The 14952-nt window shown below is 39.1% G+C and overlaps 1 protein-coding gene across 5 annotated transcripts in view; it reads right to left on the bottom strand.

The window, feature by feature from the left end:
- EPB41L4A (erythrocyte membrane protein band 4.1 like 4A) overlaps nt 1-14952 on the bottom strand; it is a 249202-nt gene that overhangs the window by 41979 nt on the left and 192271 nt on the right. For 2 of the 5 annotated variants that reach the window (XM_070571296.1, XM_070571297.1), the window contains exons 13-15: nt 4620-4710; nt 2033-2116; nt 921-1034 (exon numbers count right to left, since the gene is read on the bottom strand). In XM_070571296.1, the coding sequence (XP_070427397.1) occupies nt 921-1034; nt 2033-2116; nt 4620-4710 (289 nt within the window). The remainder of the gene's footprint in view (nt 1-920; nt 1035-2032; nt 2117-4619; nt 4711-14952) is intronic. The other 3 variants (XM_070571299.1, XM_070571301.1, XM_070571298.1) reach the window with 2 other exon arrangements.

Raw genomic sequence — 14952 nt, 5'->3', positions numbered from 1 at the left:
AGCTGGGGAATAAGACTCTGGGAAACTGGCAGAAGTAGAAGAAATCAAAGAGGGATGGACCAGCAAGCGCAAAGAAGGGCAGAGAAGAGAGAAGGGCTTCTGCTTCTAAATCCACAGTGTATAAAAAGAATGTTGATGGCTATCTGAGAACATGACCTGGACTTCTCATAGTTATAAAAGTCAACTTTAAAATACCACTTATGTAGGTACCCAGAGTAAAACACAGTCCCCATATGTAGGAATGAAATGAATCTCATTGGTAAGTCATTTCTAGGTCTTCCTCTCTTGAATCTGCCACATTACCCAGCCCGCTTTTCAGAGAAAATCCAAAATTTCTAGATATGGACTTTTTTTTTTTAAGTAAGTACATCAAATATAATCACACAAACAATCTGACCTGCTGGAGAAAATATAACAGGATTCACTCTCTGTGCTCTGCAATGGGTTTTACTCAAGTTTATGCAACAATATCAGTCTGGAGAGCAGAGCACTCAGCCTCAGCTAAGAAGATTTATCTATAAAAGTAATTTTGTCTTGTCAGGTAGAAACATTTAATATCTTTTATACATCAACATGTATTATTAATATAATATTATATACACTATGTAATATATTACACATACTATATAATATATATGGTTAAAATATATTAAACACATAACATATTTTTTAACTTATCAGCCTTAATTACAATACAGAAAGCAAGTTCCTGTCAATATTTTATGAAATTGTTCTCTGAAACCCTGGCCGTTTAGAAGAAATGCTTCAGGATCTCTAGCTTATTTTATCTCAAATACATACGCTGTTTTCTTGGGGAGACGAATAGTCAAGATATTATGAGAAGAACCTGTGATAAAAATGTAACTGGGATGCAGAGGTTCCACTGAAAATTAAAAACTGAGGGGCTGTGTTCAGCTTACCTTCTCCTCGTTGGCTGCACAGAGTCATTGTCGCTCCCACAGGAGGGGTTCCGGCGGCGCGTGTAGGGGAATTTTGGGGATTTCGTGCGGTCATTGGGAGAGTTGTAGAGTCCACTGGAGTGGAAGAGGAAGGGTCAACAGTGCCCACAGAGGGCCTGCGGGGGCAACACCCTAACCGGGACCTAGGGAAGTGTCATAACTGCACAGGTGGTACTTTCGGGGGAATACTGGATCGTGGGCACGTGATTCTCTTTGCAGACAAGATTATTGAAAGAAAAGAGAGTAAGATCTGGTAAATGAAATCATAAAAGTCATTATTTTGCCGGAATGGATTTGTCTCACTGGACTTCAATCGTAAGTAATGAACAGACTTGAATGATGGCAATAACAACAATTTGCATTTGTGACAAATTTACCACATGCCAGGTGCTGACTAAGCTAAAGGCTTTCTATTCCTTATCTTAGCTAATCTTCATATCAACCCTAAGCACTGAGGTACAATTATTAGGCCCATTTAACAGAAAAGAAAATTGGAAATACAGAATGTTTAAGTGGCCCAAGTAAAGTAGCTAGGAAGTGGCAGAGCTAGAATTTGAACCTCTGGGTTGTCATACCTGAAACTACCATAACTATAGAGCTGGTGAGTTATAATGCAGGTCTGTCACAGGTTTGGTAGTTGTAAACAGAAAGAAGCTAAACATATATCAATATTTTTAGGAATACAGGTCTTCTGAAATCACCATTCATCACTCATCGTTTTCAACTAAAGTTTTTACAAGAACTACGAAATGGGGGAAATTATCACTAATATGTGATTTAGAGTTTTCAGAAATATGTCATCTTACTCCAAACCATCCTAATGACCTTCCAGGCAGTTTCTTAATAGACACTAGTTTTCCCTTCTGTCTCTCCAAGAGACAGTTTCATGTTAGGACACACTCTGCCGACTTCTATTTCGGAAATTCCCAGTCACACTGATTTAGGAATCTGATCGCCTTGTCCACAGCTAGTCATGACCAGCCACGCAGCAGGTGGATGCCATTATTTAATAAGCTGCAATTGCTAACCCCTTTTTTACTGTTGTCCTTTGCCTAAACAATAATTCCCTTTACCTCTGGGGGCCATTTTCTTCCCACGGTGCGTGAGATTTGCTTCTTTGGGTATCAGGGCTGTTTTCATTCTTTGCTTTCTTAAAGCTTTAATTAAAAAAAACAAAGGTATGGAAAATAAATTAACTAGGAAATAAAAGGAACTCACACACTTATTTCTTCAGTAAAATTATTTAACAAATGTTTAAAAATATGGGTGTGTTTTTATTTATACCCATGACTCATTCCAAAAAGAATACGAATGGCTGCCTAAAAAAATACATGTCACCAGCAAGTACTCTGGGGTCTTTTTTCCCCCCTTCTTTCTTTCTAGTTTTACTGTTTTAAGTCAACAGAAGCCAAGTCATCCATTGTTAAGAAACTTTTAAGAGCATCCACCTGAAGGAAACGAAGCAAGGACAGCTGTTAAGCCATGAAAAGAAGCTAATGAGGAAGCAAAGTTGGGGTATCTGAGCTCGTGAGGCTGGCTGCCTCTTTTGAGCAGTGGTCAGAAACCCCCTGGGTCTGGACTTGGGTCTCACTCTGTGCAGGCTGGTTGGCTCTGGGCAGGTTCAGGCTACCCAAACCGACCTTCCGCTGCCCCCAGTTTCCGCCATATCTTGGCTTCATCCTTCCAAATCAGAATGACTTTCAAATGCTATTTCCTGACCTAGTATCATCTTTCTGTCCTAAGAATGTAAATATAACTGAGTTGTTATTCAACACCAACAAATTGTTTTGGAAACACAGAAGAAGGCACTCATCAGAAGTGTTCAGTCACCAGTGGGGGTGGGAGGTTCACCTCTCCCTCACTTCCCTGGGAGTCTCAGCCTCAGAGGAAGATAGAGCTACTTAACTCCTAATCCACTTTTAACCCTGGCTTTTTGAGGAATCCTTTATACAACTGTCCTCAAACATGGTCATAGGAGGGTCCTTTATAACAGCCAACAAAAAAGAGAGAAAAAAATGACAAAGTCATTTCAAAAAAAGAAAAGAAATTTGTACTCTAGCATACTACATCCACACAGGAATTAATATAAGCCTAAAAAATCATGTACTTGCCAAGGCACATAACTCAGAGCATTAGTATATAGTAAGTAGGTTTTATATATCAACAATTCATTATTTTTATAAAGGTTAAAAAAACTTTTGAAGATCAAATTCCCAAAGAAAAAGCCTACTTTCGAAATGAGGTAAAGTAATAAATATCTAAATATTTAACACAATAGTAGAAAGTGTGTGTGTGTTTAATAAATTAGAAAGAAAAATCAAAAACAGAAAAGGGAGACTGAGAAATGCAATGGGGAGATGAAAGGGGCATTGGGAGAGCAGGCGAAAGTTAAAGAATAATGAAATCCTGGGTGGCAAATTAATTGTATTCACTCCCGAAGCTATTTCTCATCTCGAGCCTGAGTGGAAAATTTGGCGGCCCTTCAGGTATCAATCCTATCGTCAAGAATGCAGTTGCAAAGGGGATTGAACTCATTCTGTACATTTTAAAAAGGCTTGGGATCTGAATTTCACGGAAGATTACTGTTCTTATGTTAGACTTACCATAAGCATGCCCTGTACATACAGATTAAGCTGACTCTATCCACAGCTGTGAGGCTGGCTAAGGGAAGCAGAGTCAACTAAAGTGTACGCAGAGGCAAAGAACTTGTCATTCCAAAAAGAGAATCTGTAAAGGGTGTATCCTAGACCTAAACAAAAGAAAATGTAGGCAAAACCCTGGGGAAAACATTGCAACTCTGCGAATCTCCGTATCTTAGAATTATCTCGCTGGGAAATTATAAACTATACTCTTCCAAGTAGCCACAATCCTGGCAAATGAAGACACCATTATTTACTAACAAGAGATGCAATAGATGATCTAAGAAGTCTTTCAAGGTCACGTATTTCTGACTGCTTGGACTTCTCCATGATGTGCATGGAACTATGTCCAGAGAGAAAGTGAGTGGATGAAAGCTGCTCGTTGTATGTCTAAAATGCTTTTCTGCGAACATAATTGGAGATAGGAAAAAATGATGCTGAAACAGCGTCTTAACAGAGAACAAGGCTGATCTTTCAGGGAAACAATCCATGCAACATATTAAAAGAAGGTCTTTCCGCTGGGGAATGCTGCTGGGAAAATTGATGCAGAGGACCATGACAACTCTTCATACATATGCAATCACTGACTTCTAAAGCCATGTGCCTCTAAATGCTTCAAACCCTCTTTCCAGGGCACAGTTCAGTGCACCGCTGTAATGAACACAGTACATTAAACATGAATATCATCTACTTTATTTCACAGGTCCCTCTGAATTAGTCCATTATATCATGCCATTTTAAAAATCACATGGAATTTTCACTTTGCTACCACGAATGCAGACCACAGACTATCTAAGAGTTCAGCACGTTGTGACAACAGAAGCATTTCCTTCAAATGAAAGAGGCAGGTTCTGATGTTTTCTATTTTACTGGCATTTTAAAGTATGCTTTGGCACACAGACTATTTTGATCAAAAGTATTAGTTAATTAATCAAAGTGAAAAGATTCTTAACCTTGCCAACAGGAAGAAGCATTTTGGTGACAGCATATAGTGGTGTGTTCTTTCAGTTAACTGACTAACCTTTTTATTGGTGAAGGTGCAATAATTTTAGTTGTTCCTTCATTTTCTCCATTTTCCACATTCACAGTTACCCGATTTATGCTGTTTGATCCTAGGAACAAACAGGGGGAAGGAAAGATGGAAGAAAGGAGACAGTGATCAGAAAAACACAAAGGAGCAAAAACTTTATTTTAAAATGCAATTTTAGGGACATCATGGCACATTTTATTAAGAAATTATAATTCTTAATAAATAATGAATCACCCAATAAATCTGAGGTACCATTTTCTGACACGTACTAAATCTTCAACATTACAATGTCCACAGGGGTCTAGGCTATGACATCACATTAAAATGGGACTTCTGAGACTTTAAGAGTTAACTAAGTTCCCACATCATGGACATTTTTACTCTAGACTGTTAAAATACGAATCTAAGGGATTTGGTGCCATATATTGGAATGTAAGACATAATAATCAGTCCTGGATAACTACATTGTGAAGAAGTTACTGTTTCCTGGCATGCCCTGCTAGCCCCCATTCCAAATCAAACCAAAAAAAAAAATTTCACACCTGAAAATATTCCAACTCATAATGCAAATGGAAAAAAGAATAATATAGATGTGATTTGCATCACTCACATCCAAAAAAAAGTTTCCAAATATGTTTTTTATGCAAACATTCCTAAAAGTCTAAAACTGACTTTTTACAAGCTATTATTCCACAGATTTGCATACATTCTAGATGGACCAGCAGAGGGAGCCCCCAGCAGACACAACGTTGGAAATCACGATCCAAACAGAGATCAGTGAAGCGGCTGGGCCCATCCAGGAAGTCTGGATCCCATTCTCAGGACAGAAGTCGATAAGCCTGTGGGAGTGAGATGTGTGGGTGCCCACGACAACTCTTCTCAAGTGGGCTGCACCTCACTCTGGGAGGTACAGGGGAAGCTAGCAATGGGATGCTCGAAGTCCTTGTTCAGTTATGTGTCTTTCTCAGAGAGGCATCTTGCTGGGGTATGTCCACAATTCAGGTCCTTCAATCCAAGGTGTAACCACCACTAACCACTGAAGTTTTTGAGTCACAAGATGAATTTGTAATACTAATGAGAGCTAATATTTATTGAGCACTTACCATGTGTTGGGTGCTGTCTCAAGCACTTCACGTCTATTTACTCATATAATCCTCAAAATAACCCTATAAGGTAGATACTAACATTATCCCCATTTCTTAAAGAGAAGAAAAACAGGCCTTTCCAAGGTCCCATGGCTCGGGAGTGGGGGGATCATCTCTGAAACCCCGCTGTCTGGCTCCAGAGACTTAGCTCTAAACCACCACAACCCACGGCCTTCCACGTGTCATCTGCGTCCCACCCTCAAAAAGTTCAAAGTCAGTCTCTATTAGGGGTCCACTGGGAGAGACAGACTCTTTGAAGATAAGTGAAAAGAATATCCAAATAAGTGGTTCCAAATAAGAGTTTCAAATGCTATTATTATAAGGAATTCAACAGGGATTTAATATAAGAATTTTGCTCTTATTTTGGAATCCTGAAATGGAAAGACAAACCCAAAGAGAGATACACATTAAAAGTAAGCTCACGTTGCAGCATCATTCAGAATCCAGGCATTAGGAAAGAATAACATTGGGGCCTACGGGCAATTTCATCAGGTATGATAAATGGAACACAACCAACTCCCTTGAACTACCCCGTGTGCTATCAGACATCGGCAGTGGCCAGTCACTGTCTATTTTGCTGTAACGGTTAATAAAAATCACAAGGGCAGATTACCAAAATTGCAGGCAGAGATTTGGGATGGAGCTGCTTCTCAAATGTAGGATTCTATGTGGTATGGCCCTGGGGTAGTGGCAGGAAGGATTCATTCATTTGTGCTCCAAACAGTAGGTATGCCCCAACATTAATATTTTTAGTTGTTCCTAATGAACTTTTTAGAAATGTAGTATTGTTCTCAGCAGGTATTACTAACTTCATGTACCTAGGGCTGTTTTCCCCGGCTCTGGGGAAAAGGAGGCACAGCAGAGGGACCAATACGCAGTGCCAAGAACACCAACTGAAGAAGCGTGAGTAAGGGGGAACGTCACGTTACCCAAAGCCCTGTGCAACTAGTTTAAGAATAAGCCTCGGTTTGCTCCAGTCCTCTCTTTAGACTGACTAGTTTTTTCCTGGTCTAACAACTGATCCCCTTGGGAAAAGTGAGGTTGCTTAATTACTTTCACCTAGTTTCTTTCCATCCGAATCTTCTAAAAAATTAATGAACAGGTAGACAAAAAGCTGAGGAATATTTTAAAATAGAAAAATTTCAAACAATGCGTATATATTTTCTTAAGCTAATATTTGGTTATTCACAATATCCAAATCATAATTTTTTTTTTTTAAAGATTTTATTTTTTTCCTTTTTCTCCCCAAAGCCCCCCGGTACATAGTTGTATATTCTTCGTTGTGGGTCCTTCTAGTTGTGGCATGTGGGACGCTGCCTCAGCGTGGTTTGATGAGCAGTGCCATGTCCGCGCCCAGGATTCGAACCAACGAAACACTGGGCTGCCTGCAGCGGAGCGCGTGAACTTAACCACTCGGCCACGGGGCCAGCCCCCTAAATCATAATTTTTAAAGATGAAACACCAGATGGATGGTTTTCCGAAAGACTTGAAGGAAAGATATCACGTCCATGCTCTCTCTCCAACACTCACACACAATGCAGCCAGGCTTCTTCAAAATAAACTGGTCAACTGTCAGGACCATTTTACTGCAACAAGAGTCAGAAAACTCTCATCAACGCAGCACAAATGAGATAAGGCGGTGTCAGTAACACAATCTAATTCATGGACCTTCTATACTCAGAATGGTGAACTACTAACTAAAAATCTGCTTATATGTATTCCCCTTTTCTATGTGAACTGGACAAGCATGGGGTTTAAACGTCTTACTAGGAAAACATACTGCGGGGGAAACTACCTAAAAGCATTAACTTACTGGGAGCCCCCCTGAAGTATCCATTCATATAATATTTATACACTATAAATTACTGTTGTCTATTCACGGATGTAGAGTTCTTAAAAAGCCCTACTTAGGCAATACTGATTAGCTTTCTTTATGTTACTAAAGTTTCACTTAAAAGCAATAACTATACTTTCAAAACATTACATTTTAACCATCGTCCTAATTAGGTCAAATTAGTCAGAACTTTATCATACTACCATTTGAGAAGAAAGCTATGCAATTCAGTAAAGCTAGGTTATGTGCTGGTTATTGAAATCTGCAAACGTGAGAAAGATAGGCTATGCGTTATTTAGGTTTACTAACTCCATTTTGATGACATGCATTATTAACCATTTTCCTCTTCCAAACTCTTCCTCCCACCATCATATTAACTTCCAGAATCATCCTTTCTACATTTGCTCGGATTCTTGGGCTACAGAGAAGAGATGATCTGACAAACCCATCACACTAAAAGGCTCACGTCTTCGTGTATTATTTGCCACAGAATAGTTTCATCTTAAAGAGGAAAAAGAGTAGTCAAACATTAACTAAATAATTAACTGATAACAATGGAATTTCAGGCACTGCTCCAAGAGATATTTTAAGGTTGGAGAAATCTTTTCCCCACTCCTTTTTCATTGTAATTTAAAACAGACCACCAAAAAAGAATATAATATATAACATATGAACAGTTTAACAAATATTATAAAGTGAACAGCTATTTAACCACTACCCACTTCAAGAAATAAAACACTGAAGGCAATTTTCCTACACTATACAAATCATTCCATTTGGGGCAACTCTTTCTTTTAGATAAAGCCAAACAGTTGTTTTCCATCTTAAATACCTAGAAACAGGAATTATCATGTATACATTTCATAAAATATTTATAATATACACAATAAAATTAGTAATTTTTAAATTATTAATAAGTTAATAAGGCCTCAAAATCTTTTTTTATTGAGGTATAATTAACATATAACATTATATTAGTTTCAGGTATATAACGTAATGATTTGATATTTGTATATGTTGTGAAATGATCACCACGATAAGTCTAGTTAACATCCGTCATCATACACAGCTACAAAAAATTTTTTTGTGGGGCTGGCCCTGTGGCCGAGTGGTTAAGTTCTCGCGCTCTGCTGCAGGCGGCCCAGTGTTTCGTTGGTTCGAATCCTGGGCGCGGACATGGCACTGCTCATCAAACCACGCTGAGGCGGCATCCCACATGCCACAACTAGAAGGACCCACAACTAAGAATATACAACTATGTACAGGGGGCTTTGGGGAGAAAAAGGGAAAAAAATAAAATCTTTAAAAAAAAAATTTTGTGATGAGAACTTTTAAGATTTATTCCTTAGCAACTTTCAAATGTACAATACAATATTATTAACTATAGTCATCATGCTGTACATTATATCCTCAGGCCTTATTTTATAATAATGCCTCAACATCTTAATAAAATGAAGAATACATCACTGTGCTCCTCTCCCCATGACTGCCAGGACAGTGTTTTATATATGGTAGGCACTCAAGGAAGGTCTATTATTATAAAGCAGGTATTTTTTCCTACTATTTTTTCCACTAGAAGAGAAAATTCAGGACAATGATGTTGTGTTTAAAAAGTGTCAAAACTAAGACAAAAACAATCTGGACATGGTTGTATGGGAATGCAGGACAAGAGGACATGCAGACACAGCCTACAGGACTGGGCTACTCGGAGCTTTAAAAGCAGCCTTCTGCTACAGCACACTACTCCTGTAAATGATCGCCACAGATTATCTACAGCAAAGATCAGTTACTGACATACTCATCAAAGCTCCTAAGTAAATCTGCATTTTATTTTAGATAAAGTAATATATTAACTTTAACAAGACCACTTAGAATTAATCAGGAGCATCCAATTCATTTTGTGTATTGTTCACATTAAGAAGACAAAGCCCTCTACATTTCAAGAGGCTGGTCACATTTGGAAGAAATGTGACCATCACATTATCAGGGGACTGCTATAGTTTATTAAAGAACCAAATCCAGCTCATGAGCTGGAATTAGTTTTGTTTCTGGACTGTTAGACGCTTAATGAAGGCCCACAATTCCCTATAGTTTAGACAGCACTGTAACGCCAGTGTCCAGTGCTCCACAGTCTCTTTTTGTTCATCTTTTAACATCCTATATGCAAATGCTTCTGGCCTGTGTGCATCAGACCACTACCAGGCTTTTGTGTGGTTTGCCTCTGTTCACGTTTGAGTGCCCTCATCCTAAATGACCCATGCCTTCCCTTCAGAAAGAGTGACTGTCAGAAACATACATAATTTAGCACATTTTTTCCTGTCATGAAATGTTTTATATTTGACAGAACACGCATTAAATTATGTAAAATAAAATTAAACTTTAAAACACACAATTTGGAAAATAGAGGTGTTTCTGAGTCCAATGGCTAATTCTTTTTTTTGGTGAGGAAGATTGGCCCTGAGCTAACATCTGTGCCAATTTTCCTCTATTTGTATGTGGAATGCTGCCACAGCATGGCTTAATGAGCAGTGGATAGGTCCACACCCAGGATCTGAACCCGCAAACCCCAGGCCACTGAAGTGGAGCATGCAAACTTGAGCACTACACTACCAGGCCAGCCCCTCCAATGGCTAATTCTTTAAAGTTTAAATGCCTGACATTGGCCCACTCATCCCAAAAAGACAGCCAGATCCCTGCTTTTCTTAAGAGTTTCTGCATTCAAAAGTCCCAAGGGTGGTATTTAAGTACGGTTACCTCTTTACCACAAATACACAGATTTTTAAGACAATGATTTTACTACATGTCAACTGCAAGATCAAACAAGGCATTCTGCTAAAAAGCTGGAGGGTAGATTATGAAGAATGGGTGTGGATGAGAAAGATGCTAGGGAAATATGTTTCTGCATGAAAGATCCCTTCCCTGGTTGGTCTGCTTCCAATTTCTCCTTCCCTGATCCAGCACTCTCCTGGATCCCTCTGCTTTCCTCGTTACCAAAATGATCAACTTGGGAGTGTGAGTCAGATGGCAATGAAGGCACTTCATCCTCTGCCCATCTGCCAGAGCTATACACTCTGAGACAGAGGTGGGCAGAGACATCCTTCCTTGTGGGTCAGAATGCCAGCTTAAACAAGAAAGGCACTTCTGAGCCTGGGAAGGCATTTGCTCACTCTCTTAGATCCTCAGAGTAGAATGAAAAGGCTCTACTATCTGAAGAACCTGTAGTCTACATCTGTGTGTGCTGGAGGGGCTGCCAGATATGATAACACCAGAGGGACGCCCATAGTTCCTTTCAGCCATCTTAGGCCCAATGGCAATGCCTATCTGGGAATGGTTGGCTGGGATCAAGAGGTGTGGCACATCACTTAGATACCAAGTTTTTCCTCCTGTGATGAGGACACAGATTGAGGGAAGAGAGTTGAGTGAAGGGTCACACCCTATCCTGGTAGTTCTCTTGTACTGCCCCCAATTCTCCACAGGGCCACGCCATTTAGAGCAACACACAGAAAACCTTCCCCAGTCATCTTCTCTCGAACAATTTACGCTCACTTGGTCTAGGGAAAGTGGACAGTTCCATACTTGACCCAGAGTTGGTTCTGTTTCAGAGGAGTCTGCTAGACCACTGCTTTACAAGTTTTAATTTGATGCAATTATAATAGTACATAAAGTATACACAAATACAAAGTACATATAATTATACATAAAGATAGCTTTAAAAGGGCTTATTTAGCTAAGGCAAAATTGGGAAAATTTTCCTTTTTTTCTGCTGGCACATTTGAGTTCATAGCTAAGAGAGCTTAACTGAGTGTTCTTTAAATTTTCCTACGCAAGTACTCACTAAAAGAATTTGAGGGCCAGCCCAGTGGCCTAAGGGTTAAATTCGGCAGATTCTGCTTCAGAGGCCTAGGTTCTGTTCCCAGGTGTGGACCTACACTACTCATCTGTCAGTGGTCATGCTGTGGTGGCAGCTCACATACAAAAAGAGGAAGATTGGCAGTGGATGTTAGCTCAGGGTGAATCTTCCTCAGCAAAAAAAAAAAAAAAAAAAAGAATTTGAAAAACTATGTACCTCAGCACATTTCTAAGATGATATCTAACATTTTCATCACAAGTTTAAATAGTACCAAAGGATGTCATTTGCAGCATATAGTAAATATTGACAGTGTTAAATGGAACTGTTTCATGACTCTCTTAGATGTATCCAATGTAATAAAATACCACAGAAATTTAATATCTACAGTCATCCATTTTAAAAATACATGAAATGAGTTTAGCAGTTGGAAATTTCAGTGTTCTTTTTTCTCCTTGTAGCTGCATTTCAATTCCTCCTCCTCTGCAAGAATTTATTCCAAAGTAATATGTTTATGCTTGAAAGTTTTTATTCACTCTACCTTACTTCTCTGTGACAAAAAATAGAAGTAACATAAAATAAGTTTTATTTCCCATGACGAAAAAGCTCTACATGTTAAAATTTCTTCTAAACTAAGTTATCATTACAATTATTAACAGTATATTATTAGCATACCATACTAATGTTGATAAATAATTATTAAATGTAACACGTAAATTTTTATTGGAAAGTAATCCTAAAAGAGATGAATGGGATAGTTTTGTTTTCCCAATGATTACGTGGATCATCTCCATTCAAGAAGGTTATTTTTTTGGCTAGAATGAAACAGTTTGGCAAGAATTCTATTCCTATTTTTATTTTGATAGGTTCTCAATGCTGAGAAAGCTTGTTCACATAAGTAGAGGTTTATGTAAAGCAACATGTGGACGTTTCAATCAATCCCACATTTCATGTGGGATTTCAAATGTTCTATCAGGTAACAAACCAGTTGGGTCCTCCTTCAATTTTGTTGGAAGTCAAAACAAAAAAATGACTTAGAAAAGGATGTGTCACTTGATAATCAAGGTCATTTACTTTCCTGAGATCAAGCCAGGAGGCTTAACGTTTAAGGACAAGGCAGGAGAACAAGATTTCGGATGGGGAGAAGGTCTGCCTTTCTTTTGGAAAACAGAACAAGTTCCATTGGAAAGGGCAGGCTGGAGAGGAGCAAGTCTACCACAACAGGCAGATTCCTTCCAGGAAAGAGAATCTGGAAAGTGATTCAGTTAGAACACTGCCTTAGCCCACATAGTCCTGGAAAGGTCTCCTGTATCCCCTCCCCACCAGGAGTTGCATAACCCAGCTTGAAATCTTCTGCCCTACTCTATCCGTCCTTCAAAAACCACTTTCTTCACAATAGCATCATGGATTACCTTTAGCCATAAACAAATTGTCCTTCTGGGTACTTAAAACTCTTTCCATGTTCCACTCCATGACACTTGACACACGCTGCCCGCAGTTAAGTACATCTTTTACCTCTCCAGTCTGACAAGTCTGAACGTGTCTCAACAACGTACAAGGGTGAGACTTACACAAACCTGGATTTGTTTCTCAGCTCTGTCAATTTACCCACTGTATGATCCTGGACAAGTTATTAAACCCCTCTGGGCCTCAATTTTCTCAGCTGTAAGGTGGAGATATCACCAACTACTTATATAGTGGATATGAGGATTACATTAGATAATTTATATGAAGTGCTTAGCGTAGTGCTGGGCATTTAGCAACTGCTAAATAACTGCTGTGTTATTTTTAGATGACTAAGTTCCTCTCAAATAGGGACAAAGGTTTGCTCACTTTTCTGTGCTCCATACAATAAGGTCTCCACTGCCTGCTTTTCCTAACGGCACCAAGCAATTCTTCAATTTTCAGTGGACATGGATTGAATGTATTGCAATTTAATTCAATTCTGACACTATCTACCTGGAAATAGGGAGGGCTCAGTCCCACAAGACTGCCCCTACTTCAGACACCATTCTCAAGTTCAGGTTGTTATCTGTGCTTCTGGACCAACCCTGACTATAAATCAGAGGCTCCCATCACCTTCTCCTTGGGTTCGATTCATTTGCTAGAGCAACTTACAGAACCCGAAGACACAGTTTACTTACTGGATTGCCAGTTTACTATAAAAGGATATAACTCAGGGACGGCCAGATGGAAGAGATGTACTGAGCAAGGTACATGGGAAGCGGCACAGACCTTCCATGCTCTCTCTCTGCATCTCCAGGAGTTCACCAATCCCTCAGAGCCCCTTCTTTTGGTGGGTTTTATGGAGGCTTCCGCACATAGGCATGAATGATTAAATCATTGGCCATTGGTGCTTGATTCAACCTTCAGTACCTCTCCCCTCCCTGGAAATCATGTAGGACTCAAGTTCTACCCCACCAATCACATGGTTGATTCCCCTGGCAACCAGCCCCATCCTTAGGGGCTTTCCAAAAGTGACCTCATAGACATAAACTCAGGTGTGGTTAAAAGGGGTTTGTTATGAATAACAAAACACACTTCTTTCACCTTTACAGCTCTCATGCTCAGGAACTTCCAAGGGTTTTAGGAGCTCTGTGCCAGAAACAGGGAGGAAGACCAAATATTTATTTTTTATTATAAATCACAATATCACAGGTCTTATATCAAAGAAGTGCTCAGTAAATTCTTGTTGAATGAGAAGAAAAAGGAAACAAAAGTGTCATTTATGGTAACTCACTAAAACTATGATATTTAACTTGAATATACAATAGGCCTTTAGTTTTGCTTGCTTTTCTAATTTTTGTAGCTATGCATGGAATGCTAAACACTCCTAGGAAGAGGAGAAACATTAACTTTTTAGAGAAAATCTAACCAGACTTGCCATATATTAAGAAACCTTTTACCGAATGAAAATAAATATCAGCTTTAAGGCAATAAAGAAAAAGGTGTCAACAAAGGAAAATAGCCTTGAACACACATCTGGCTGTATGGTCTACCTAACGTTCCTCACAATTATCAGTAACACTGCCACCTCCCTTTTTTGCTAGGCAAAATGTCCCAAAGAACTTCAACATTTCTCAAAAAAAAAAAATGCCTTGATGTAAAAGCAGGCTGACTTGCTGCTCCTCCATAAATGAGCAGAATGTACTGAAGAAGACCTGCTGAAATGAGTAGATCAGTGAAGTAAAGAAATCACACAATAGTGGAAAAAACAGAGGATGCATATTTTCAAATAATTCTAGGCCTTTCACTTTTTTACTTTCCATTTACCTTCCAAATATGTGCCCTAATATTCCAAAGACCTGGGTTCAAATCCTAATGCTGTTCTTAACTATCTGTGTAACCCTGATTAACTACTTAGGTTTCTGAGCTTCAGTTTCCTCACGTGTAAAACGAGGATACTACCCACCCTCCTCAAGGGGTTACCAAAAGGATTACATAAGTAATGTTGTCCACTGTTTAGGGGCAAGGAAACTGGCTCAAATTAGGGACTCA

The sequence above is a fragment of the Equus przewalskii genome, chromosome 13, assembly GCF_037783145.1.
Source record: "Equus przewalskii isolate Varuska chromosome 13, EquPr2, whole genome shotgun sequence".
Taxonomy (NCBI): Eukaryota; Metazoa; Chordata; class Mammalia; order Perissodactyla; family Equidae; genus Equus; species Equus przewalskii.
This window is presented reverse-complemented; position numbering and strand designations above follow the sequence as displayed.